Genomic DNA, 27,480 nt, shown 5'->3' with positions numbered 1-27,480 from the left:
AAGGCCATCCAGAAAACTCTAGCTCTCTGGGGTCATCTTGTCACCCCCATTGTTGCAACCCAGTTCTAGCAGCTTTCAGACTCTTTGGCCCCCGTTGTGAAAGGGCAATTTCCTGGAGAACTGTGAAGCTGTGGAAACCTCCTGGCATCATCGAGGTTTCATCCCTGGAGGTCTTCAAGTAAAGGTTGGGCAGCCCTTTGTCTGCGGTGGTCTGAGAATTCCTGCCCTGGGCAGGGGGTTGGACTAGAAGACCTCTAAGGTCCCTTCCAGCTCTATGCTTCGGTGTTTGCATCACATGCAAGACTAAGCTAAAGCTAAATTGGGGGTTTTGCGGTATAGCCCTTGCCTTAGCATGGGGTGTGAACCAAACCATCCTGTTAAGTCGCAATTCAGGATCTTGGTTTGGGCACAGAATTTTCTGCAAACCCAGCAACTGTGTTTTGTCAAGCCAGGGTTAGGGCTGTGTTGCATAAACCTCCCCTTTTGTCTGGGCTTTGGCAGAACACCTGCCACTGGTCAGGCACTTTTCAGCTTTTGCTGGTTTTGCCCTGGAAGGAGAAAGGCACACTCAAACCCTGTTCTGCATTGCCACCTCCTGGCAGAAACCAAGTTAACAAAGTTTCTCACTTTTTAGTCCTTGCAGTCAGTGTTTCTCAACCTGGGCAACTATAAGATGTGGGGACTTCAACTCCCAGAATTCCCCAGCCAGCTTTTTAAAACCATTCACTCAGCTTTAAGTAAGGAGACAGTAAGAGAGCCAGCCTGGTCTGATTCTTAAGCCTGATACACACAGCTTATTCCAAGAACATAAAGGGCTGCTGCTTGGGTGTCACAAAATGGCCACAGCGCAAGCAAGGAGTGTGATGATGGTTGAGGAAAAAGCAAAACGCAGGAAGTCTCTGCAGAATTGTTTCTGGAGGGTGAAGTGGGCTGAGGAGCTCTGAATGTGAGAAACCTGGTGGGTGTTTCCAGAGTGAAGGGTTGAGGAACAAACTTAAAAATATAAGATACACAGAAGAGGGTCCCTAGAGAGTGGGGTTGACTGAGGAGCCCACAACAGATGAAGAAAACCAGAAGGGCTGATCGTAAGAGGATGGGGTGGGCTGAGACTCCCTCTCTGTAAATACAGAATATCCAAAAAGGGATTTCTTGAAAGCAAATAAACTGATCCACCATGAGTTATAGGAGCGGAGATAAAGGGTGTATAGATACATCCCTAGCCATTAACAGGAAAATGGGTGGCCACCAACATGCTGCATCACTGGGAGATTAGCAAGAGGATCAAGAAATCCCTGTCATTAACAAAGTTGAGACAAATTAAGCGCTACAGGAAGCATGTCATGTTTGTTAAAGTCTTTGTAATCTAAATGCCTTTTTCCCTTTCAATAAATCTGGTGAATAAGATTCCCTTTCAATAAATCTGGTGAATAAGATTCTGAGAGATTCCAGCTTCCTTAGTGGCAAGCTGCTGTTAGGGCCTCGGCAATCAGCCACACACAACTATATTTACCGTATTTATTTATTAGCTTTATAGTCCACCTTTTCTGCGGGTGCTCAAGGCACTTCAATGGGGGATGTCCTTTCACTCCTTCCCAAAGCAGGAAGTGACCAATTGAAAGTAATCCAATGTGTTTCTGTGGTTAAGGGTGGACTTGAACAGAGTCTCCTTAATTCTGGCCCAGCAGCTGAATCACTGCACTGAGATTTTATTTATATATACAGGTAGCCCTCGAATTATGACCATTCATTTAGTGTCTGTTCCAAGTTATGATGGTACTGGAAAAAGTGACCTATGGCTGGTCCTCGCACTTACAGCCACTGCCGCGTCCCTGCAGTCACATGATCAAAATTTGGGTGCTTGGCACCTGGCATGTATTTACAATGGTTGCAGCATCCTGGGATCGCGTGATTGCCATTTGCGACCTTCCCAGTCAGCTTCCAACAAGCAAAGCTAATAGGGGAAGCTAGATTTGCTTAAAGATGTGATTCATTTAATGACTGTGGCAAAAAAGATTGTAAAATCGGGCGTGACTCACATAACCACCACCTCACTTGCCGATGGAAGTTCTGCTCTCAATTGTGGTCATAAGTCGAGGACTACCTGTATAAAACTGGAGCAGAAAAACTGGCCAATCCCAATAGGAGTTTGTAGGCATACCTGTGCCCCTGGATGCCCTGTCGGGGACTCAAGGCTTAGCACAATGTTCAAATCCAGCCAGGAAGTCATGCAAAGGTTTCCAAAGTGATCCATAGGAAGCCCCAAGAAACATTACTTGAGAAGACTAAATTTTTAGGTTTTGGCACTATTAAAAACAAACAAAAACTCTCTGTGTTATACATAGTCTGTGTTATACATTAAAGAACAGTAACAAATCTGAAAATATTTTCATATGTTGCTACAGCCCCTTCCATTGAACAAAGCCCCTATGTTTACTTTGTACTCTAACTCCTACTTCCATCTGGGTCCCACGATGGACAGGATGAAGGTTAAGGCTACAAATCCCATCAAGCTGTACTGGAAGCTATAGGCACAGCACGGTGTGTGGGAAGCACAGTTCTCCAGTGGCCCAGGCTTTCAGATTCTGGGCCAGGTGACCTCAGAGAAAGGTTTTCAAAAGAGTGAAGTCCACGTAGCTGTGGAATTGCCCCCATGAAATGAAGACCTGAGAAGTTATCTTGAAGCATCAAACTGGGATGTCCTACACAGTCCTGGGAGGAACGTTTAACCAGAGATGGGAATATGTTATTGCTGGATCCCAACTTCCATCAGGAAGGATCAGAGATGGTGGAGATTATAGTCTAGCATCAGGATCAGGATTATAGTCTAGCATCAGGATCAGTGTTTCTCAACCTTGGCAACGTGAAGATGGGTGGACTTCAACTCCCAGAATTCAGGTTTGCTGGCTGGGGAATTTTGGGAGTTGAAGTCCACCGATCTCCAAGCTGCCAAGGTTGAGAAACACTGATCTAGATAGTCCCTGGTAGTCCACAGCACCCAGGATCTTCAGACTCAGCCCTGAGGAGCAGTCCCAGCTACTGATCTATTGAGAAGGCCCCCAAATCAACCCCAACCCCATCTATGTGGAACTTGTTCCACCCCATCCAGATCTTCTCCAAGAAATCTCCTTTTCATAAACCTTTCTCCCCTCCTGTCTGCTCAGTATTGCGACAGGTATGGCAGATGCCCAAAGCAATATGAGATAATGTTTGGCTGGGCCCTTATGCATTTGGGTACAACATAATGTGTCTCCCTAGTTCTTCAGGTTGGCGACCCCTCCCATTCCTAATTACACGAGTGGATCCTTCTCACCCCGCAAAGTCCAGCATCCCAACCCCTTGGTTCCCCCCACTGCCAATCCCACTTCTGTTAGCCACCAAGTTCCAGATCTGCTTCCAAGCAAAGTTCTTAGGAGAGCCATTTGGGGACGTGAGGAGACCAGCGGAACCTTCTGCAGATGGTGCTGCAGAGTTGTCTGTCTTGTTCTTGAAGCAAGCAAGGTTCTTTGAGGTTCTCAGCCCCACAAACTGGGAAGAAAAATCCCATTCCTTGTTTTCTTGCTATTTTAGGCAGTGCAAAGGATCTGCAGACACAGTGAGGTGTGCAAGATGAAGAGGAGGAAAGGAAGGCTGGAATTCAGAAGACGTCCAAGGAAAGTGCCTTTAAACAACATCTCCCTTTCTTTGTGAAGCTGACGGAGCAGCACCCCAAGGAGGGCTCCAAGGGGATGGCTCCCTCACCTGCTTTCTACCAACCACCCCATGGCTGATCTACAACCACGCAAAGCCACTGAAAGCCCCCTCCGCAGCCCTAGAAGTCGGAGTCAAGGTCCAGCAATTCGGCGTCCATGAGGTTTGTCCTGGAATGGATGGGGGGCAACCCGCCCCACCTGCCTGGTGGGGGCTGTATTCCACAGACGTCACTGCCAAGGAACAGAGCTGCTGAGCCCCTGGGGGAAGGATGGAGGGCCCCCCGAAAATGCGATGGCTGCTGTCCGGGGAACAGCCACACACCACTTCCCAGCCCCGCTTCCTCCGGAGCCCCAAGATCGGGGCAAAAGGGGTGGTTGACGAGATGCAGGGGGTTGCTCCGCCTGTAGCCGGCCGTGGGCAGCCTGGCCAGGGGGGGCTCTGGCTGTGGGGCGCTGGGTCTCCATTCGGGGGAAGCGCGAGGCAAAAGGACGTCATCCAGAGCCTGGGCTTGCCTCAGGCTGGCGACAAAACATTTGGCCTTGGGGAGCCGGGGCAGGCGTGGGACGGAGCTGGTGCCCCCCGGGGCAAAGTAACCCGAGCCGCAGGGCTCGGCTGCTGGCCCGGAGGGGCAGATCTCCTTCTTCTTCCGTAGCTTCTTCTTCTTCCGGCTCAGTTTCTTCACCCGCCTGGAGGAGAACTCAGCCTCCATCAGCCACAGGCTGGCCCTTTCCTCGGGGGGCACTGCAAAGGGACAGCAAGAGAACAGTTATTCCACGGGGAAGCCGCCTGCTTCCAGAGGCAGGGCAGACCGATTCCTGGAGGACTGGCGGCCTTCGCAAAGCTGCCTTCCTTCAGATCTGCTTTGTTTTGTTTTGGGACGTCGGAATGGGTTATATTGAAGCTTTGCATTTACACTGGCATTGTCTTACAGGTAGTCCTTGATTAACAACCACAGTTGGGACTGGAATGTCAACCTGGTATAATTCAACCTGATTTTATGATTTTTTTTGTGGTGGTCGTTAAGTGAATCACACTGCCATTAAGCGACCATGTGATTGTTAAGCAAATCACATGGCTCCCCGTTGATTTTGCTTGCCGGAAGAGGGCTGAGAAGGTCAAAAATGGCAATCATGTGACTGCAGTATGCTGAGATGGTCGCAAGTGTAAGGACCAGTTGCAAGTCATTTTTCAGCACCGTCGTAAGTCTGAACTGGCACTAAATGAATGGTCATTAAGCGAGGACTACCTATATTTATTTATTTATTTGAATTTAGTAGCCACCCAACTCCAATGGAGTTGTAATTTTGTTGTAATTCTGTAATTTGCTCTTGTGTATTCTGTAATTCTTACTCTGTCAGCTGCTCTGGATATTTTTCACAGAAAGATAGCCTGAAATAAACTCAAGAACAATGGAATAAACTGTAGCCATTCACCTTTGCAGTATAAGCAAAATGAAGAAACCCCTCTGCTCGTTTGAACTTGCAGTCGTTCCCCCACTCTCCAGATGTTGCTGAAGGACGATTCCCAGCAGCCAAAGCCAGATGGCAATTGGGGAGAGCTGACGGGCATTGTAGCTTAGCAGCAGCACCTGAAGACCACTTTCTTTATCCCTGACACCCAGAGTGGGGCAGAGGGCAGACAGGAAGAAAAAGGCAGGGCTAGCTAACTTTGGCCCCAACTGGACTACAATTTGAAAAGCAGCTTTGCCTATCAACTTTGCCCCACACCTAACTTTCTTCTTGGGGAAACTGAAAAAGATACAAATCTGAGCAAATCTGAGAAATGCAAGGAAGTCCTTGGAGCCCAGGCAGGGACATCAGCCAGGGGTGCATAGGTGTCAAAAAAGTCAAGATCGTGGCCAGGACCACATGACCAACGCCCCAGCCCACTAGGGCCACCACCTTGATTTTTTTGACCCCCCCAATGACCCTGCTTAACTGAATATTTAGTTTGGGTGCTCAAAATTAATACTTGCTTTATTCAGCTGATTTAGTTCTTATCTCTGTTGACATGCAACTGAGCATGGACTGACTGTGGTGAAACGTACTGGGACTACAACTCCCAGGATGCCCCAAATGGCCATTTTTTCTATCCTGGACAGGAATTTTGAAGTTGCAGGCCCAACGCATCAGAAGGGTCCACGCTGAAGAATTCTAGAAGGCAAGATTCAGCAGAAGCCTCAATATGTGGGAAGATGCCATCACATGGAAAACACACCAGTGGGGCACTGCCAGATATGACACACCTCTCTCTGGAGATGGCTGAGGATGATGAGTCTTATGCTGAAGGCCTGGTATAAAAGCTCAAAATTACTAAATGCATAGTTCCTGGATTTTTTTTACATAGGGAGTAACTGTATACATTGCTTTTAATTAATTACATTTAATTTTCCTTACATTCTGGTATCAATAGGCTGACCATACATCCTGTTTTTGAATGGGACAGTGCTGTTTTTTTAACATTTCCCGACCGTCCCGTCATTTTAATATAAATGTAAATGTTGTCCCTCTTTTTAAAAATGTTGGAGTCGTTATTGGGAAAAGCAGGAAAAAATTGAAATTGAAATTGAAAAGGAGGCTGACTTGGCAGCAGTTCTCAATCCGGCGGGAAACCTAGAGCGGAACCGCAAGAACAGCTGATCGGCGGTGAGCAAGAGGGAGAGTCGCTGCCGCCAATCAGGGCAGTGGAAGATGGTCGGAAAAGCGCGCCCAGCAGGAAAGAAGCCGATTGGCTCTCAGGCCAAAACGGCGGGAAGAAAATAAAATAAAAGGGCGCGCCAGAGAGGAACAGGTTGTCGGAGACAACCCTTCACTAGACTCCTCCGTTCCTGTCCTCCCGTCCCAGCTCGCCGCTGCCCTCAGCCCTCCTGCCACCTCTCTGCCCAATGCCACCCCTGCACCAGCCTCTCCAGACGCAACCACTGTCGCACTTCCCCCTCCTGCATCTTCCCAGCTTACTGTCAATAACTTTTTTTATTGTCTTTTTCGTGAATACTGAATATTACATAAGTTTAACCCCGTCCCATTTTGCCATCCCAACGTCCTGTTTTTGCCTCAAGGAAATCTGGTTAGCCTAGGTATACAGTAAGTCAAAGTTAGTTTTTGTCCAGGCACTGCCTACTTTGCAGAGGCAAAATGTCTCACACACCCACATCCCGCATAGCATATTCTTGCCCTGTGACCCTCTCCAGGTGACCACTGCCCTGAACTAAGATACAGGAAGGCCCCCCATCACCTGACTGAGCATTGGAGCTGGCCTGGCCTGCAATTCCAGCCTCTGGCCAGCAGCTGGCAGGAGTGAGTCAGGGTGCAATGGACGTTGTTGGGTGGAATGCCACACTGCCCCCAAGAGGCACCTTCCAGTGGCATTCGAGCTCTTCGATAGCCCAGCCCCTCCTCCTGCCCTCTGCCCATTCAGCCTCTACAAGAACCATTACCTGGTGTGGCTACTGGTGTGACAGAGACATCCTGAGAGAGGATGGCTCCCCTCCTGGCTACCATCTTGGTCACGTGCTGCGCCCACGCAGAGGACATGTCTCCCGAAGGCTCACTGATATCAAACACCAAACCAGCTGGAAAGAGAAGCAATTACATTGAAGGAAAACACCAACACCCAGGTGCACCTTTTCATCAGCGTTAATCTGCTGCCTGCAGGTGTATGAAAAAGAGTTTGCTGCAAGACTAGTTTGTGATTTGGGCTGTAAGGCGCTGCTCTAAGGGTATCTTGGCTGCACCTCTTGGTCAGGCAGAAGGAAGTGAGGGGTCTCACTCTCCCACAAGCAAGTCCAAGCTTTTCTCATTCAAAACCTGTTAATCCTTTATTTTTATAAGCCCTGACATGGGTTTGAGGAGGGAATGCCATTGTATCCTTCAGTCATCCAGTGACATAATTTTAATCGGTTTGAACTTGTAATGGACTTGCCTTTTAATGAAAAGACAGAAGGCTACTCTGCATTACGAGTCAGGAGACAAGCTTTCAGACAGGGGCATCCATTGGGGAGGGGGGGTCAAAGTAAAACACCTGGGGGAGCTCTGCGATGTTTACATGTGGCGTATGCACCACACACATAAAAATTGGGAGGGCTTTGATCATGCCGTTGCAGATGCCATCTTGACTTTTTTGACCTCCCCACAGATGCCCCTGCCTCCAGAGAAGTTGGACAGTGAACTTCAAAAACTCTTAATGCAGGAGGTCTTAACTTGGGGGGGGGGGTGGATTTCAGGGGGAAAAAAATTGCAATTTTTTCCACCCTGAAATTCTACCCCCAGGTTAAGACCTCCTGCATTAAGAGTTTTTGAAAGTTTTTTCGCTAGCTTCTAACTAAATTTAGTTGATCATGTTATAAACAAGTACACATATGACTATTACCGGTTGGTTATTTTTTAATATTTTGATAACTGCTTTCCTTGGTAATACAATCCATATCTATGGATTTTATTTTTTTTGCCTTTCAATATATTTTTTTTCTGAGAAGGGAACCATAGATTTCACCAAACTCTCAAAGGGGTCTGATCCCAAATAGGGTTAAGAACCATCCCTGCTGTAATATATCCAGTTATTGATAAACATGGCTTAAAACTGAATCCCATTAAAAGATTTTTGGATATCGAGTCCAAATAGCAAGTACAGGTAGTCCTCGCTTAACAACCACAATAGGGATTGGAAAATAGGTTGAGTGACCGGACCCAATTTTATGACCATTTTTACAACAATTGTTAAGTGAATCATGGGTTGTTAAGCAAATCCAGCTTCCCCAAGGAACATTTTTTGCTAGAAACCGGCAAAAAAGGTTGCAAATCGCAATAACGTGACTGCAGGACGCTACAACTGGTCATAAATGCAGCCAGCTGCCAAGTGCACGAATTGCGGTCACATGACCGTAGGGGTGGTGCAACAGTTTACAACAGTCATAAGTGCGAGTACAGGTCGTAAAGCACTTTTCCCAAGGCTGTTGTAACTTCAGACTGTCGTTAAGCAAGGACTCCCTGTAAAAGTGTTAGTTCAGAGTAAGGCCTTCTTGGTGGTGGCACCCCAATTCTGGATCTCTAGGGAAGTTCAAGACTCCCCCCAGTGTAGCATTTTAGAAGACTAATCCTTTGCCAGATGGGCAGCTGTCCCATGGCCAATTTACTTTTAACTGTATTTTAATTATAGTTCATGTTTTTACTTGGTGGCGCTTCCATCATTTATTACATTTTCAACCTCTGCTTGCTGCTTCACTGCAGATTTATTTATTTATTTCAATTTCTATAGCCACCCATCTTGACCAAGTGACTCTGGGCAGCGAACAATTTATAAAAACAATGAAAACTGTTAAGATACAATAGAAAAATAAATATATATGGCAACCGAGGAAAATTAACACTGTAATTAGCAGCATGGCCAAAAACGGGGCCCTTAACACACTCAGGGGTCCAGGCCTGGGTACATAACCAGGTCTTTAAAGCCTTACGAAAGGCTAATGGGGTGGGGGGCCATCCTAATCTTGGAAGGGAGCATATTCCAGAGGGCAGGTGTCAGGCAGAGTGCTTTGCCTGTGACTGTTTTGGTCTTTTGGGGAAAACAAGGGGTGCACAATAAAATAAATTAAAGACAACAAAGGAGGATTTTAAGGCTGCCAACTCCAGATCGTACCCCCTTCTTCAATGGGGCACCCCCCAATGATCTTGGGTCTATAAGGCTACAGAGATGTTGGCTGAGGATGGGGGAAAGTTGCGGCCCCACGTGTTTAGTGGGCCACCAGCAGGAAAAGCAGACCCAGCCCAGCCCCTGCAAGGGAGAACGCCTCCCCATGACGCTCCCTCTCCGGGATGTACCGACGGGCCCCTCGTGCGAGACGGTGCGCAGGCTGAAGGAGAGCTCCTGGTCGGGGTTGTGCTGCAGCTCCTTCCGCCTCGAGAAGGCCTTGGCGATCATCTTGCTTTTCTTGATCCGCTTGGGCTCGTTGCTGCTCTGGCCAGTCAGCCTGGAAGAGAAGAGGACATCAGCGTCCTCCTGATGGTGCCCCACCACTGACCCTGAGCCTTTGGGCAAATGTTTAGGGCCAGGCCAGTGGGGAGGAGAGGGGAGCATCCCACCTTGTAGATTTATTTTAAGCATCCCACCACCCTTCTGGTTGCTTCCCCTAGCAATCTGCAAACTGGCCCTGTGGGGTTATGTCCCCTCCCCTTTTTATGATCGCTTAAGACCAAATTGCAGAGCTTTGCAATGCCCCCAGAACACAGCAGCTTTACAAATGGGGAGGGGGGGGGGTAAGAGCTCCATATAATACAATACCATTAGGTCCTGCCCACCCCAGAAGTCCATCCCCTGCATGCAATGGGCATTCATGACAAGCGCAGAATTCAGAATCCTGAGCACGTCTTAGCTGCAGGGAAGGACCGCTTGAAAGTGAAGGCTAATGGCCTAGGGATGTAAGCGGTTGGAATATTCAGAACCTCTCCCTACCCTCGCTCATGTCAAGGCATGCATTATTTATTTATTTATTTCCTCCAGTATTGCTGTCCCCGCCAGTCTTGTTGCCTGGCCACACTGCTCAACTGCCTCCTGGGGGGGGGGGGGAAGAGGAGGAGGAAGAGGAGAGCCGTCTCTTCCTTGACACTTCCAGGCACTTGCATTGTGAGCACACCAGATCAGCATTTCAGCAACTCAAAAACAGACACAATTTTGTCAGTGCAGTTCTTGCCTGGGTTTCTGAGACCACAAAGCAGCTCTGGGGCTTGTGGACACAGCATGCTGGGAAGAGTGGGGTGACACAACTGTCCCTGTTTCAGGGCTTCCTTACTTGATGCTTGCCTTCCTTGCATGGAGGTCTGTTAAAGCATTGCAGCGAAAGGGGCTTCTCTCCTCACTCATTCTCACATTTCAAAACCGCCTTGTCCCACAGTAAGAAAAGTCCCCACAAGGCCCTGCTGCATGGATCTCTATGGGGTGAGGTGAGCGCCAATGACAAAATGAGCACGAGGTCACAGTGCCAACCCCACCCCTTCGCACTTGCATCCCAATGCGCCCTCAAGAACCGAAGGGCCAAAGCTGGCGTTGTGAGGTCATAATGCAGTTTTGTCATTTTGATGCAATCTCAGCTCCTCGCAAATGCCCCTGCGACATTTGTGGACTGATAAATGTTTATCAGCCTTTGTTTTCATGCGCGAAAAAACTGGGATTGCCAGAGATTACCTTGTACGATCTCCCTGCTGCCATCACATTTAACTCAATTTTTCACAAAATACTTTCCTTCCTTGGGACCTCGACGAGTGGAATAAAGTTTGCCAACCGCAGACTGCAAGAGTTCTGGAGCAGAATGTGAATATCTGTTTGGCACTTGGCAGGAAGCCTTCTGCTTCCTCCCATCTCCACCAGCAAGGCACCTCTGGTGACCCTGAGAACTTCTTCACGCCCTTACTCAACCCCTGGGCCCCTCTGGTACTTCCACCAGGCCCTCCAAGGGTGGATCCCTCAAGCATCCCCCTACCTGCACCAGGTGCGCTTCCAGATGAGAAGAGTAGCCTTGGTCCACACCCAGGTACTCATAGAAATGCCCGTCCCAAACATGGCGAAGAGATTAATCTTCTCCACCAGCAGGCTGGGACGGTTCTTGATCTCACAGTCTGGGATCGGCTTGTTGGTCTGCGTAGCAATGGTCACGTTGGCTTCGCACCTGTGGCAGGTAAGGAGAAGAAGTTGCAGAGGGAATGGGCTGAGGAACCCAGCCTAACAAACAGAAATACAGTTAGTCCTCAACTTACGACTACAATTGGGACTGGAATTTTCATAGTAGGTCTTTGCAGTCATAAGTCGAGTCATCACATGACCAGACCCAATTTTACGACCATTTTTACGGCAGCTGTTAAGTGCATCATGGGTCATTAAGCGAATTACTGCAATCGTTAAGCGAATCCAGCTTCCCTGATGGGCAATTTTTTGCCAGAAAATGGCAAAAAAGTTACAAAACGTGACCATGTGACAGTGGGACACTGCAACCGGATAACTGAGGGAGTGCTGTGACGTCTTGTGATGCTTGGAAGTGCTTTACAGGCCATAAAGCTCCCTTTCCGAGGCCGTTGTAACTTCAGACTGTGTTAAACGAATGGTCGTAAGTTGAGGGCTGCCTGTACCAAAACGAACCATTAAAAGCCTGGTGATGCACCAGGACTGCTCTTCGAAATGCAGAGAGAATTTCTTGAGAAAGTGCATTCCACAGCGTGGAACATTAGCAATTTGGGTTTGATGTTTCTCGGCTGCTTCATATTTTAACCTTTGTAACTTTTGTAATTGTTTTTGTTTTATGTTAATTCTGTTCGCCGCCCAGAATCACCTGTAGAGACGGGCAGCCATATAAATTGGATAAATAAATAAGTCAACAAATAAATTCTCTCTGATGTGTAAGATGGGCTCTGAAGTGGGAGGCATTTTCGGAACCTTAAAACTAGCCCAGCTCATAACAGGAGTGGCATTCCCACAGAGATTCTGGCCCTAAGCGGTTTATGGCTAACGGTCAATAAAATCTCCTTTCAGTCGAGGGCAATCCTTGGTGTCTTAAACTGTGCCCAGCAAGGAACTGGTAACCTTTGGCAAATCTTTTAGCATGGGGATCACCTAACCCCTATGTCTTCGGGCCAGGCAACCACCTAACCCATTCATTTTGTACCGACCACAACATCTGGACTGATTTCAGGACACTGCAATGACCAAGACAGGATGCAACCGAACATGAGATCACCACTGCCAAATCCTACAGGCTCAGGAAAAGTCACAGCTGTCGCGCCAAACAGAATGGTGCAAAAGTACACACTACCATTGCCCGCTGTGAACATGGTGACAGCGGAGGACCGCGAAACTTCCCAGGTTGCAAATCTGCTCTTTCAGAAGCTCTTTCTGGATCCCCTGCCCAGACCTACTGAGCCTCAATCCGTAAGCCTGGTCTCTAATTCACCAACAGCCCTTTTAGATGGCCTGGATTAGCATCCACTCCGTCAGCCAGCCTCTATAGGCGGGAAACGCTTTCTCTTGCACGAACAGAAAGAGAGAATATCTTTTTAAAGACAGCACCCACTTCAGTGTGGCATACATCCTGGAAAACCCACCGGCGTGCTTTTAGAACAGGGGGGCCCTCAGCCCCCCAGAAAAGTTTGTTTCCTTGCTTATTTCCAAGCTCATAGGCTGCTCCAACCAGCTGACTCTGAGTGAGGTACCAACTCCCCAAACCCTGACTGGGATTAAAACAATACAGATCAAATTTAAAAACAAATTCATTTCTTATAATAACATAAAAGCAGGAGACGTACTCAGAAAAATAAAGCCAATTAATTATCAGGAGGGACAGTTAGAGCCAATGGGTCCTCAAGGCGTGTTTCCACTAATTTCCTGAAGGTCAGGAAGTTGTGCGCATCTTTCACATTCCTTCACACCTGCAAAGCATCTGGTAAATTGTATTTAATTGCATTTTAATTAATTTTATATTTAAGTATGGTTTTTTTGTCCAGATCCTGCCCATTTCTCTGCCTCAGCACAACTCCCTCTGGGATATCGCTCAATTGCTAAAGGAAGGCCTTGGGCAAAATGAGTTGTAAAACATACTACAGTATTGTCTTGTTTAAATACAAATGTTCATAGTTGTTGCTGATTGTTTGTCAGTTAATTTTTCTGAAGATCAAGCAGTTATGATTTCTGGAAGAGGAATGGTATAGGTAGTCCTCACCTAACAACTATTCATTTAGCAATGGTTTGGACTTTTGAAGGTGCTGAAAAAACAACTTACAACCAGTCCTCACAGTTACGACTGTCACAGCAGCCCTGGTGATCATGATTGGGGCACTTGGCAAACGGTTCACATTTACAACTGTTGCAGCATCCCATGGTCACATGATCGCCATTTTCAACCTTCCCAGCCAGCTTCTGGCAAGCGAAATCAATGAGAAACTGCATGATTCACTTAATGACCACATGGTTTGCTTAATGGATGTGGTGATCTGCTTAACGACCACCACAAAAAAGGTAATAAAATCAGGTCGGATTCGCTTAATGACCACTTTGCTCAGCAACTGAAATTCTGGTCCCAATTGTGGTTGTTAAGTGAGGACTACCTGTAATTTGATTAGATGGCTCCATTGTTTATAATCTGATGCTCTCTCTTAGCCTTTTACAATTATAATAATATTAAATTTTTGTACTTTTTGTAAGTTTTTAGAATTACTTTTATGGTTGTTTTGTACACTGCCCAGAGTCACACTGTGTGAGATGGGTGTCCATATAAATAAGATGAATAAATGTAAATAAATAAATGTTGAACACAATACAGCATGGCCAGGAAAACTAGACTCCTTCACTTGATTAGAGTTTGGATAAGAACTAGAGTCTTGATCCATCCAGAATGTAATGCCAGGATGGAAAAAGCTCTTTTAAGTGACCAGAATTTGGGAATAAAGCCATTCCTTGAAAGATCGCTCTGAAGCTTGAAGCAATTCTCATACCCAGAAAGTCTATTCCTATGCAAGTGACCCAGAATCTGAATTTCAGGACCCTGAACTGAGTTGAGCTGTCCCATCTTTCTGCAAAGGAGGCCTTTCTCAGTTCTGGTTTCTGGACCCTGGGGGTAGAGGTGGGGCGACCTGGGCCCTGGGGGTTCCTTATACAACTGCTGTCAGGGGAAGGGGGCTCAGTCAGAAAGCTCTGGAGCTGTAATGGTATGTGGGAAAGACCTTGGGAGACGGGGCAAAGAGATGCTGCTGAGGGAACAGTCAGATAAGAGAGGGCATAGCCCACAGCTGCATAATGGGAGGAGAAAGAGGCTCAGGAGGGACCCTCCCTAGTTTCTAGGACTGTAAAGGAGAAAGAGGGAGAGATGTACTTTCAGATTCACAAGATTCTGTTAATGTGCCCTAACAATAAAGTAGAATTAGCTCATCTGGTTGTATTTCCTTTCTGGTCCACCTGGTAAAGCTGAAACACCCTTTCCAAGAACCAACGTTAAAAGGGAATGGCCAGATAAGAGACAGCATAGCCCAGAGCTGCATAACAGGTGGAGAAGGAAGATCAGGAGGGACCCTCCCCAGTTTCTCAGGCAGTAAAGGGGACGGAGGGAGAAATGTACTTTCAGACTCCAAGATTCTGTTAATGTAGCCTTGCAATAAAGTAGAATTAGCTCATCTGGTCGTGTTTCCTGTCTGGTCTGTCTAGTAAGGCTGACAGGAGCCCACTTCTCTCTGAGGCATGGAGCAACTCTGGAAGGCAACCTGTTGTCGAGGGAACCCACCCCATGCCAATCTGCACCACACTGCAAAACCAGAGAAGCAGAGGATGGAGGAACACCAGCGCCTCCCAACTTACAGCACGTACTCCCGGAAGCTCCGCTCCCACTCCGCCTGGTTGAAGAAGTCGTAGAAGTGGCAGCCAAACGTGATGAAGACGAAGCCAAAGGCCAGGAAGCCAAAGATCCCTGGTGATGAAACGTAACAGTCAGGGACCTCCAACGCTTGGGAGGCCCCAAGAAGCAGCTGCATTCATGAGACAGGTTTAACTCCCTTCCTGAATTAAGTCATTTCATGCCACACAACGTGTGGAACCGTAAACTAATTAAAGGAGCAGGTTCACACAACCCAGTAAACCACAAAAAATTGGGCCAAGGTTAAAACTAACCAAGCTTTGGGGGTTGTATGAATCATCTGCGAGATCTTTTAGGGATCTGGTTATGGGGGTTGCACGAAGGCAGCCTTTAGGGGATCAGTACACAGGCAGTAAAAAAGACAGGGGTATAGATCCCTTGCTGTCTCTACTCTTGCACAATCGGCTTCAGGAGGTACCTCCTCTCAGTCTTCCCCAACACGCTGCCCTCCAATTCTGTTGGACTACACCTCCAATTATCCCCAGCAAGCACAACCATTCGGAGACAGTATTATACGCTGATTCAGGGCTGGGTTCAAACAATATGCTAAGTGGTGGTTTATTTCAATCACGGCTTGCAGACCTAGCCACAGTGGCTGGATTGACTCATTCTGTTAAGGAACAAGCCACATCTCTGACCACAGTGACTTGGTTCAGAGACATCTGGCCAAAAGCAGCCACATTATGAGTTGACACATTAGGATCCTAGCCACTTAATCCCTAACCACACTTAATCAGGTTCATTAACAACCTAGCAGGTGCATGCTATGTTTTCTTAGTTTTAACCTTGGTTAACTTTTTTACGGCTTATGATTATGCAAATCCATTCAGTTAGTTTAGTGCTTCTCAACCTTGGCAGCCTAAAGATGTGTGGACTTCAACTCCCAGTATTCCTCAGCCAGCATAGCTTGCAAGTCTGAAAATACAATTCTCCCACCATCTCTTTTTCCTGCCTGAGAAGTTAGGGAGGTCCATTCTGAGCCTTTTTCTCCACCCACTATGCAGGTGAGTGTTATGCCCTCTCTTATCTGATCATAGCTGGCTGGGGAATTCTGGGAGCTGAAGTCCACACATCTTCAAGTTGCCAAGGTTGAGAAACACTGAGCTAGTTCATTATTCAGTGTACTGTACGAATCCAAAAAAACAGGTTAAATTAGAAACAGGAGCCAGCATGTTGTGAAAATTCAAGCACTTTCTCTTCCGAGTGGAGTTCCTTTTTGGGGCTTTGGGCAGGGAGAGACCTTAAAAAGAACCCCTTTTGATTAGATGTGCTAAGAAAAGAGCCATGTCAATCTATAGCAGTCAAAAATCAGAAGGAGCCTGGTAGTACCTTTTCAACCTAAAGCATTTTATTCAAAGGCATCAGCTTTCAAAAGCTGATGTCTTTGAATTAACTGCATTAGAGGCAGTCCTCATCACCATTTGTTTAGTGACCATCCCAAGTTATGATGGTGCTGAAAAGAGAGACTTGTGACTGTTCCTCATGCTTACAACTGTTGCAGCGTCCCTGTGGTCACATGATTAAAATTCAGATGCTTGGCATCTGGCCCGTATTTATGACAGTTTCAGCACATGATCACCATTTGCAACCTTCCCAGCCAGTTTCCAATAAGCAAAGTAATGGGAGAAGCTGGATCCACTTAACGACCATGGTGATTCACTTAATGACCATGGCAAAAAGTTTGTAAAATTGGGTGTGACTCACTTAATGACTGCCTTACTTAGCGATGGAAGTTCCAGTCCCAATTGTAGTTGTAAGTCGAGGAGTACCTATAGTCTGAAAAGGTGCTACCAGACTCCTTCTGCAGCTCATGAAAGCTTTAATAAAACTTGTTAGGTCCTTCCTGGCTCCTTTTAATTTGAGATTCCCATAAAGGATAAAGGGATTCTTCACCTGCCAATCCCAAGCTGTAGCTGTGAGTGATGGACCTTCCCCTCCTCCATATTCTGGTGTCTTGCCTATCCGTCTACTTACCGAGACGTAACATAGTCTCGTTGATCTTGCTGGCAGCTTTCTCGCTCAAGAGGCCTGGATGATTGCTTTTGATGGAGAACAGAGTCATCACTCCTGGAGGAGAGAAGCAGGGAGGGGTTGTCAGCATCTTGCAACCTTGACTGTCCAAAGAAGAGCAGCAAGTAGAACACCTGGTGTCCTTGCCTATGGAGACTGTTTATCTTAAAACCAGTAACAACCCACCCCCCAAATCTAGGATTCTAGGCCTCATGAGATTACATCTGCAATACACTAGGTTCCACTAAAGACAGTAGATGTTGAGACGGGTGTTTTGGAGGCTAACCTGTATGAGAAATGTTAAGAGATGGAGAAATTAAGAGAGAAAAGTAAAGGTCCTTTGTCTCTCCAAGGTTCTCCTGAGGACATTCTTATTCTTGCAATAAAAGGAATAAGAACATGAAGACTTACACTTTCCAGTCCCAAAGAAAGCACAATACAATAATGTCATCGTCGTCATCATCATCACCATCACCATCACCACCCTGAACAAGTACCAGTTTTACTTTCATATAAACTGAACTGCCTGTTATACTACAATTTTGCCTTAAACATCTGTTGGAAAGAGTAGCAACTCCATGGTGGTGGGATCACTGCTTGAAAAACTGGGAGATTTCCTAGTTAGTTTAATTTAACTGATTAGATTAGATTAACATTTTTTAGAATTGCTAAAGAAGATATTGAAGTGGTAGATAACTTCTGCCTTTCAGAATCAACCATCACTAGTATAGGAACAAACAGTCAAGAAATAAGCTGCAGACTAGCACTTGGTAGAGCAGCCATGAAGGCCTTGGAAAAGAGATTCAGATGCTGTGATGTGTCTATACCTACAAAGATTGGCATCCTGCAAGGTATGGGATTCCAGTACAGAAGCAAAAGTTGGACTTTGAAGAAGAATAGGTAGAGTATCGACATTTTTCAACTTCAGTGTTGGAAAAGGTTCCAGAGAATATTGTGGACAGTCAAGAAAACAAATAAATCAATCATTGAACAAATCAGCCCAGAGTTCTCACTCAAGGCACAAAGGACCAGGCTCAAATTATCCTTCTTCAGACACATTATGCAAAGACCCAGCTTTCTGGAGAAGGCTCTAATGCTAGGAAAGGTGGAAAGAAAAAGAAGAAGAGGACAACCAGCAGCAAGGGGGATAGACTTGGAGTGGTGATGGGGACACCATCCATCAGGTTGGGGACAGATCTCAACTACAATTTTGTGGTTGTTAAGAGTCAACAATAACTTGATGGTATATAATCAATCAACCAGTCAACATGAAGACTGAGCTCTCTTGAGAAGTCTATAATAATGGAACGGTGGAAGGAAAGAGAAGAGGATGACCGGCAGCCAGGTGGATGGATTCAGTGGCGATGGTACATAATCAATCAATCAAACAAATTAACTGCTTAATTTAGTCAATGTCCATTGTTAGCCATGCCATGGTTGACAATCCATATCCATAAAACACAACTGCTGTGCTGATGTAACATGGAAAGTTAGATTACCTGGTTCATACAACCCAAGGGCTGGGTGTCTCAAAGCAAGATGAACTACAGCTTTCCCACCCTGGGGGCATCCGCAGGGATGCCAAGCAGGGTGGGGGAAGTGTCAAAAAAATCAAAATGGCAGCCATGGCTTTTTTACTCCCCACCCCCACCCAAATGCCCCTGCCTGAACCCTATTTCAGTCAAGCCTAGCAGTTGGTGTGAACAGAGCCTTTATTCTTCCCTTCCCTCCCATCTTTATTTAGAAGTAGCTGCCAAGAGAATGAATCAGAACCACTAGGAATAAAATGCTTCACATTTTGAATTCAAAAGATTTTGTACAGCAATGTTCAAAAGCCAATCAATGCTGTTTTGCACTCGTTATTTAAGTTACTGTGACTTCCAGCAACCTCAAGTGCATGATCTGAATACTTTAGAAAAAAACAACAGTAAACTCATGCCAGAGATATGGAAATATATGAAGAACACTGTGAACCTTTCAAAAAATGATAATGGAACCTCATTTTAACAGACTTTTAAGGTCTGTTAAATACGGAAGTACTTCATCGCAACAATTTACATCATTTGCACAATGACTTAAATTCAGGAGGAAAGACAGTCACCTCTGATCAGGAAATAGCCCCCAATAATTAACACCAGGCCAATGGGGGCCAGAACAAATCCTGCTCGATAGTGGTAGTTCTTGTACCCTACGAAGCAGATGCCGCTAACCGAGTCTCCGTCCACCTGAAAGGGTTAGAAAGAGGAACGGCAATCAAAAAGTCTAGTCTCTCATCCAATAACTCCCCCAATTGATTTCATGTATTTAACAAATTGATATGGCCACCCATCTCATATTCGTGACTCTGAGAGGCTAACCCTTAAAATAGAATAAAAACAGAATGGCCCAATAGTCTCACATTCCTGCAACGAGATCCACAGCGCCCGAACTTTCCTTTTATGTGAGGGGCGCCGTCATGACTGCAAACTTTTGAGGAACCCCACCTAAGGTAGGAACGATTAAGGCATGGGAAAAGCACAGCCCCTGTGATCTTGCCCCTCTGGGGTCTCTGAGGCCCGCAGATTAAATAAATGTTAATTCTTGTTTTTAATCCAAACATAGTGGAAATTTCAAGGCAGCAGGCCGCCGTACAACCTTTGCAGCTTTTTAGAATGCTAACGTCTCCTGAGGTTTTGAGGGGAAAGGTCTAAGAACCTGTGCAAATTGATGATCTCCTGGAACATTGGCGATTTTATAAATCTATACGTATTTACTTGTGTGGCTGCCCCATAGATTACCTGCAAGACTCTCGTGGACCATCTGTGGGGAGCTGCTGATCTACCATCCATCATGCCACGTGTTAGTGAACAAAAAGATCTGATCTGCAGTCCAGATCAGTTCACGCTTGTGTGCCTTTTTAGCACACGCATATTCCCTCCCTCCACGCTGGGAAAATTAGATCTTCCTTCTGCTTTCCTCCAGCCCGCGTTTCATGACTACAGAGTCATTTTAGTAGGGCAGCCGGCAGAGAGAAAGGCTAACGAGGGCATCCATCTCTCTGGCTCCCGCCATGCTTTCACTGAGGCTGGCATGGGATGGCTGTTAGGCAAATAAGCAGTGAGCTAAGAGTTTGGCTGTTCCAGGAAGAATATGATTTATTTCCAGTATTTGTACAAAATACTGTCTTAAGCAGGTCATGTTCTTTCTCAGCCATTCATTTTGGGAATAACACTGTTGGGTGCCCAACAGTATTACACAAAGCAATTGGAGTGTTTAGTTGCAGTATTTAGGGCAGTGTTTCTCAACCCTGGCCACTTTAAGATGGGTGGACTTCAACTCCCAGAATTCCCCTCTGGTATAAAGGAGCTTCCTCTACTGGTAGACCTTGCTTAATGGCTGCCCTGTTTAGTGACCAAAGTTACGACGGTGCTGAAAAAGTAATTTTATGACCAGTCCTCACATTTACAACTGCCGCAGCCTCTCACGGTTACAGGATTGCCATTTGTGTGCTTCACAACCAACTTGCGACAAGCAGAGTTAATGGAGAATGCAGAAGTAAAACCATAAGTCACAGCCACCTGATGTTTCGCTTAATGACCATGGAGATTCGCTTAATGACTGAAGGGGATCACAAAGGGGATCATGTGATTTTCTGCTTAGTGACTGCAGTGCTTAGTGACAGATTTGCCAGTCCAAACTGTACTCACTAAGCAAGGACTACCTGTATTCGGCATAGGTAACACCTCTACTCTGCGAGCTGCATTGGTGGCCCGTCTGCTTCCAGATGCAATTCAAGGTGCTGGGGGTCACTTTTAAAGCCCTTCATGGCTTGGGACTGGGTGAGTTGAGGGACCGGATTTACCTCGGATGTGGTCAGCGTGAGGGGCACCCTTCAGGTCCCATTGGCTAAGGGATGCCAGTTGGCGGGGCCCAGGAGACGTGCCTTTTCTGCCGTAGAGCCTGCCTGATGGAACATCCTCCCTCCAGAGGGCAGGATGGCCCTTATCCTGCTGACCTTTCACAAGGCTGTAAAGATCTGGCTTTGTACCCAGGCCTGGGGCCCTGAGTGTGTGCAGGGACTCGTTTCATAGTCAGTCATTATGATGGGTGCTTTATTCTCGGCTGCAATATATTTTAATCTTTGTATTATTTTAATTGTTTTTATTTTTTAAATTTTGTTTGCCGCCCAGAGTCACTTGGTGAGATGGGCGGCCGTACAAATAAATTAAATAAAATTAACAAGAATCAGAAAAATTCTGCTCTCTCTCATAATAGGAAAAATTAAGTTTTTTTTCTCTGGGCAGTGCCCGTGTAATAAAAATGTAGCACCGGAATGTAATAATTAAAATACCAAATTTTGAAAAACTACACAGAGGCCAGATTCATGCAATGCACAAAGCCCTGGTTTGCTTTAACAACCCACTTTATGGTTTAATAGGATCTGTGAACCAAGTGACAGCCATAAACTAGTGACAGGCATATGCTTCTGTCCAAAATGTTGGGGGAACATGGCTAATAGGAAAAAACTGAGGTTTTTTGTAATCAGAGTAAGAGGTAACTTTGTAATTTACTTATATTTGCTGCAAAGGAAATCAGAAGCTTCTATTTCTTTTTATCTTTTCTTTCTGCATTTTTCTTTTCTTCCTCCTTTTTTCCTTTACTTTCTTTACTTTGTGTTAGTGTTAGTTTTTATGTTGCCTTTAAAACTTCTAATAAAAATTATTTTTAAAAATGTTGGGGGAACAGACCCAATAATATGAGGGTCACCCACAGTTCCTCTGGAAAGAATTCCAGAATTGGGGCGCTGCCCCCAAGGGGGCCCTGCCTGGATCCCCAGCTCTTTCCCAGGGCTCCACTGAGTTCATCCAGCCCCATTACCTGTGCAACGGCCAAGATGGCCACCGTCAGGACAAAGGGAACAGACCAGGTCACCAGGTGGAAGTAAGAAGTCTTGCCCACCAGTGGCTGGTAGGTGGTTCCTAGCGCCTTAAAGGAGGTGTGCCATGCATAAGTCAGCATGACGAACCAGATCACACCAGACATCAAGGAATAGTAGACAATCATGAAGATGATCACGCAGGAAAGCGTCTCGTTGGAGCTTTGGAAAGAGAAAGGAAGAGAGAGTCGATGACACTGCCCAGATTCCTTCAAAAGCCCTCCAGTTGTGGGTGAAAAACTCTTCCATGTCTTCCCAAGATCCACTCTTGGTTGAGATCAGTGTATCTCAACTGTGGCAACTTTAAGGTGTCTGGGAATTCTGGGAGTTGAAGTCCAGACACCTTAAAGTTGCCATGGTTGAGAAACATTGCCCTAAATAATCACCTCTCCCGTTTTCAGAGCCTCTGATCACCCGTCAACCCTTCATTAATGCTCTCATTCTTTCATCTGGCACATTCAGATCAATCACACTTCTAGATTTCTATTAATCCTTTGGCCATGTATATATACAAATAGTCCAGGAGGAGGAGGAGGAGGAGGAGGCTTAAACCACCTATTTTGAAACAGACCTTTTTCTAAGTAGATACTCTCTAAAGCAATGTTTCTCAACCCTGGCAACTTTAAGGTATGTGGACTTCAATTCCGAGAATTCCCCAGCCAGCAAGGCTGGCTGGGGATTTCTGAGAGTTGAAGTCCACCCATCTTAAACTTGCCAAGATTGAGAAACACTGCTCTACAGGGTCCCCATTCTCATTCGTTCTTGGATCTTTAAATGGCTCATCTGCACATCACCTAACAGAGTATTTTTCTTTACACCTCTTGTTCAGAATGGGCAAGATTGTTCCCCAAACACACCTCCGGCCCGTCTGTGATCACCAATCCCTGGAGCATCACGTGCCATTATCCCCAACCAATAAGTTCCTCCTCCGATTCATACCCAGCACAGCCAGGACTACACGATCCAGTCTTCTGGATCTCCTTGTTAGCCCTCTTCTCCATCCACCTTCACTGTCTAAATGTCTTCATTAGCGCCCCTCCTCTAGAGCAGCCCACCTTCATGCCATCTATGTCATCCTCTCTCTCTTTATGAGTCTCACAAACCCACCAGAGATCTACCAAAGGAGAGATGCTAGAATGGAAGAAGAGATCCCTGCAGAAGACAAGGACCCTTCCCCCCTCTTCTGACAGCCCCTTCCTCTCTCACGCTCCCCTCTCTCCTCCTGAGCCCCCAAGGAAGAGACAAGGGAGCCTTCCTGAATGGTGGCCTTGCACAGGACCTCCAGGGCGTTGGACCACCCACAAGAAGGGAAGGAGGAAATGGCTGCTGTCCAGTTGGACTCCAGTTCCCGTAAATGCGGACCACAGTGAATGGGTAATGGAGAATTGGAGTTCAGCCTCTGTTTGTTGCCTCTTCCTGGACTCCAAGCAGTCTTTCCTGAGTGCAGCTCAGGGCGAGGGGTTCTCCAGACAAGGCCCACCCCTGCACCTACGTGGGTTCCCCCAAGCGCATGGTCCCGTCAGCACGGCAGACAATCTCGCTGCGGGCGCCGTCCATGAACTGGGCCAGCCAGCCAATGCTCCCCGCAAAGAAGCAGGCATTAACGTAGAAGAGGATCACAGCCGGGTAGCGGTTCGAATTCTTCCAGTCAGCTACGAAGGTGGCCTGGGGGAGAGGCACGCCGAGTCAGGTGAGACCAGCCTTCGGCCACCCCGCACCTTCCAGGTGGGCCAGCAGCTAGGAATTCTGGGAGTTGCAAAGCCAGCACGCCTGGACAGCGCCAGGTTACAGAACGCCAGTTAACACTTTGAATGGCAAAGCAGAATTACTGGGAAAGGGGATATGCCTGGTGACGAAGGGTTAATACCCCCCACCATCCCACCAACTTCCACACGCAGTCCAGAAACTTTATGCGTCTCAATTTTTCAAATTGCAAACTGCACCACTTCCACTGCTGGGGGAGGATGCATCACTTCACCCCTGCTGTCCAACCCCTTCCCCACCTTTCTAATTTCTGCCCTGCAGCCCACAATCCAGGCCAGTGGTTCTCTTCTCCCCAGACTGTGTGGGGGTTGCCGGCATCACCAGGAAGAGTTGTTTTTCTGTGGCATGTCCAGGTTGGTGGCATTCACACAACAGGCAGGCTACAACAGAGTGGGTTGCTCAGGCCTTTGTGGGAATGCTCCCCGAACCTTAGCAGGCTTCAGACACAACAGGCTGGACATCTCCAACAACAGCGATTTGTTCAGCCAGTTTAACGCATGGTGAGAATCCAACCCAGATGACAGTGGGGGTTCCATCAGTGCAAACCAGCCCAGGATCTTGGCCACCTGGCCCAGTGGGAATGACGGTTTTTATAGCCTGGGCCTTGGGAGGTCTAATTTAAAGGGCGAAGGTGATCCGATTCTCCCTCCCTCCTAAGCCAGGCTGGCTGCCCTGTGCTCACCAGGGTGAAGAAGGTGCAAAAAATAGTGACAGAACTGAAGGCGGCAATGTAGGTGTGCATCTCGCGATGCTCCTTCTCAGTGAAAAGGGGGTTCTGGCACTGGATGCCACAGCCTTCCACATCCTCATACCAGCTCTTGGGGTTGTCCGTCTGCACCAGTGGGGCCTCGCACTGCCCTGAGCTGTTGAACTTGATGTTCTGGACCTCGTTCTGGGAGGACAGGGCAGAGGAGAAAGGGAGGGGTTAGGGCCTGATCTCCCTTCCTCCCCAATCCGGTGCTTTGCTCACCACCACTGGGGTTGACCCATCCCAGGAAAACATGCAGCTTTTTTTAAGGGGGTACTGACAGTTGGGCATGTGTGCCCATCTTTGCTCAGAAGCACTTCCCTTGCTTTGAATTGAACAGAGTCCATCTTTAATTCACTCAACAACTAGGATTCAGTCTGTTGTGTGAACCTGACCACACCGTGTGGACTAAAGCCAGCTTCTGAAACACGGTGCCCTCTGGGTGCATTTGGCTATTACTCTGACCTGTCGGGCACTAAGTTGAAAGCATGAGGAAGGCCACAGGCTAAGGCCATGCAACTCGACTCCTTGGAGTGTTCCCACAAGGCCTAACCAGGTCAAATGAAGTCCTACTGGCTGCACAGGCTGCTAATCTTAGTATTAACCTGGGTCTTTGGAGGGTGTGTGTGAACCTAGCCTGTTGGTGCCTTCAGGATTTGAGGTGTGCCAGCCCATCTTCATCGCATTTGTAACTGCAGTTGCTTTTACTTAGGCAAAACTTCCCTTCTGTCCCAGAGTTTCCATCCCAACCTGTTTCCTGCTGGGCCCCAGAATCTCTGCATTTTAGCACCCACTGACACTGCAAGCACACCCTTACCGGGCACCCTTCCGGGAAACGATCCATGGTGCATCTGAGGAAGTCGGGCCAGCCTCGCTCCCGTTCCACGATGGTGCAGGGCCCCCGTGTGGCTTGGCACAGGGTCTGGCTGGGCAGCTCCACCTTCCCATCCTCGCACTTTGGCATGTACACGGCGCAGAGGAGGGGCTGGATCACATCCCAGCAGCGAGGTGCATTTCGCAAACCTGGGAAGGCGGGAGAGAAACCGGAGAACAAGCTCTCAGGAGGCTTTCTTCAGCTATCAAATACGACGATTTCCCTTGGAAGCCATGAGGGCTAGAAACTTGAAAGATGTTGACTTTTATAGTCCTGATTATATAAAGAAGCCACACTGGGAAATGGACGAGGATTAAATGGCTGGTTGAGATCCTGGGGAGCCGATGCTGTGATTCCTTTCAAATTTAATCGAGAGGCACAAACATAGAACCAATGTTCACACAGTATGTTTAACTGGTCAGGGCAAGACCATTTGCCCCATTCAAATAGGTGGAGTTAGCTTTAACCTTGGTGGGTCTTTCTGACATAGGATGTTGTGTGAACCCAGGAAATTTGGCTGATTTATGTGTTCAAAGTGTTGCGTAAAACCTAGAACGCTAATTCCATTGTCCGATTAAGTGCGCTGTGGAAAGGCAAGTGCAAGTCAGACTCTAAAAGCTGGTGTACCAACTCCACCCCACTTAGACGACCAACAACCTCGGTTTCTATTTCCACTATTCATCCTTGCTTGTTCAATACCTTATGCCATCTTTGACCATCAGTGCCTCAGTACTCTGCTTTGGGCAAAGCAGCCCATCTCTACACAAAGGAAACACCGCACAAGAGTGTTATTTAGCATCGAAAACCCAGCAGAGCGGGGAGATGTGTTAACTTCCAAGAACCCTTAGGTATGTTCACACCACAGCAGTGTTTCTCAACCTTGGCCGCTTGAAGATGGGTGGACTTCAACTCCCAGAATTCCTCAGCCAGCAGCTGGCTGGGGAATTCTGGGAGTTGAAGTCCACCCATCTTCAAGCGGCCAAGGTTGAGAAACACAGCACCACATCCTTAACCTGGTTCTGGGGCTAACTCACTCTCTGGGCTTGCAGAATGGTTTATGGGTCAGCCTCCCTCCCCAAACCAGCTAACCAGCAGCCACACATAGCAAAGTGGGGGGCTGCTGGTTTGCAACGGAGCCGGCCCAGCAGTTGGTGGGGACGCGGCTTCGGTCCGGGCCTCTGGAGGGCGACTTTCCGTCCAGCCCGTGGCAGCGCCTCCGCTTTCGGCAGCCGGATTTTCGGTCGCCTCTTTGGGGCTCCCTTTGGGGCGCAGCGAGTGGACGGGGCCCCCAGCACCAGCGCCCGGGAGCCGGCGGTGGCTCTCCGCCGAGGCGCACGCCACGATTTCCTACGACGCCGCGCTCCGGCCCCCTCCCCCGGGCTGCTTCGGCGGGATGCCCCGGGCGCCTCCCCGCCTGCCTCCCGGGGTCGCGTGCTCCCGCCGATGCCCGCCGCGTCTTACCGGACCAGAGCAGCAGCTTGTCGTGCGCCTCCGCCTGCGAGCCGGAGTCGCCGGCCAGCAGCGTGGAGGTGGCGGCGTAGGGCAGCGGCGAGCCCAGGCAGGCGCTCTCCCGGAGGGCCTCGCAGGGCGCGGCGCGCTTGCACCGGTCCTCCTCGCGGCCCGCCGCGGCCGAGCTGCTGTTCAGCGCCGCCGCCGCCCCGCCGCCTCCGAGGGGCCCCAGCAGGCAGAGACAGCAGAAGCAGCAGCAGGCCAGCGCGCGGAGCAGGCGCCCGCAGCCCCCGCCGGCCGCCATCGGGACCGCTGGGCGCGCCCCGCTCCTCGCCGCGCGCCTAAGGCGCAACGGGCTGGCCGAGCGCGGCGGCGGCGGCGCCTGGTCCCGGGACTCGGGGGGCCGGCGGGGTGGCGGGGCGAGGGAGGGGCGGCTCGGCGGCACAGGCCATGCTCCCGCCCGGCTCCCCGCGGGAAGGGCTCCCCCCGCGCCGAAGAGGGGCGCTTTGTGCGAAGGGAGGGAGCCGCGCCGCCGCCGCCTCACTTTCCGCAAAGTTCTGCAAAGTTTTGCTGCGGCCGCCCGCCGGCCCCGAAGCGCCTCCCGCCACCGCCGCCTCCCCGCTTTGTTGTCCTCGGAGCTGAAGAATGCG

The 27,480-nt window shown here is 48.2% G+C and overlaps 1 protein-coding gene across 1 annotated transcript; it reads right to left on the bottom strand.

Moving 5' to 3' along the window:
- Positions 1–1,412: 1,412 nt before the first annotated feature.
- Positions 1,413–27,480, bottom strand: SMO (smoothened, frizzled class receptor). The gene is made up of 12 exons (XM_063308403.1): positions 26,843–27,480; positions 25,325–25,530; positions 24,442–24,651; positions 23,488–23,660; positions 21,938–22,157; positions 19,182–19,305; positions 17,045–17,137; positions 15,016–15,124; positions 11,162–11,347; positions 9,507–9,655; positions 7,127–7,261; positions 1,413–4,431 (listed from the first exon to the last, which is right to left on the bottom strand). The coding sequence occupies exons 1-12, from the start codon at positions 27,132–27,134 to the stop codon at positions 3,809–3,811; spliced, it is 2,520 nt and encodes an 839-aa protein (XP_063164473.1). The 5' UTR covers positions 27,135–27,480; the 3' UTR covers positions 1,413–3,808.

The sequence above is a fragment of the Candoia aspera genome, chromosome 7 (assembly GCF_035149785.1).
Source record: "Candoia aspera isolate rCanAsp1 chromosome 7, rCanAsp1.hap2, whole genome shotgun sequence".
Taxonomy (NCBI): domain Eukaryota; kingdom Metazoa; phylum Chordata; class Lepidosauria; order Squamata; family Boidae; genus Candoia; species Candoia aspera.
The sequence above is the reverse complement of the archived record's forward strand: the minus strand, read 5'-3'. Positions and strand labels throughout refer to the sequence as shown.

Coding starts and splice junctions, on each gene's coding strand:
- SMO (XM_063308403.1), bottom strand. CDS start 27,134: ATGGCGGCCGGCGGGGGCTGCGGGCGCCTGCTCCGCGCGCTGGCCTGC. Junction 23,661..24,441: donor TTTGCACCTTCTTCACCCTG/GTGAGCACAGGG, acceptor CCTCTCCCCCAG/GCCACCTTCGTAGCTGACTG. Junction 15,125..17,044: donor CGAGACTATGTTACGTCTCG/GTAAGTAGACGG, acceptor TTTCATCACCAG/GGATCTTTGGCTTCCTGGCC.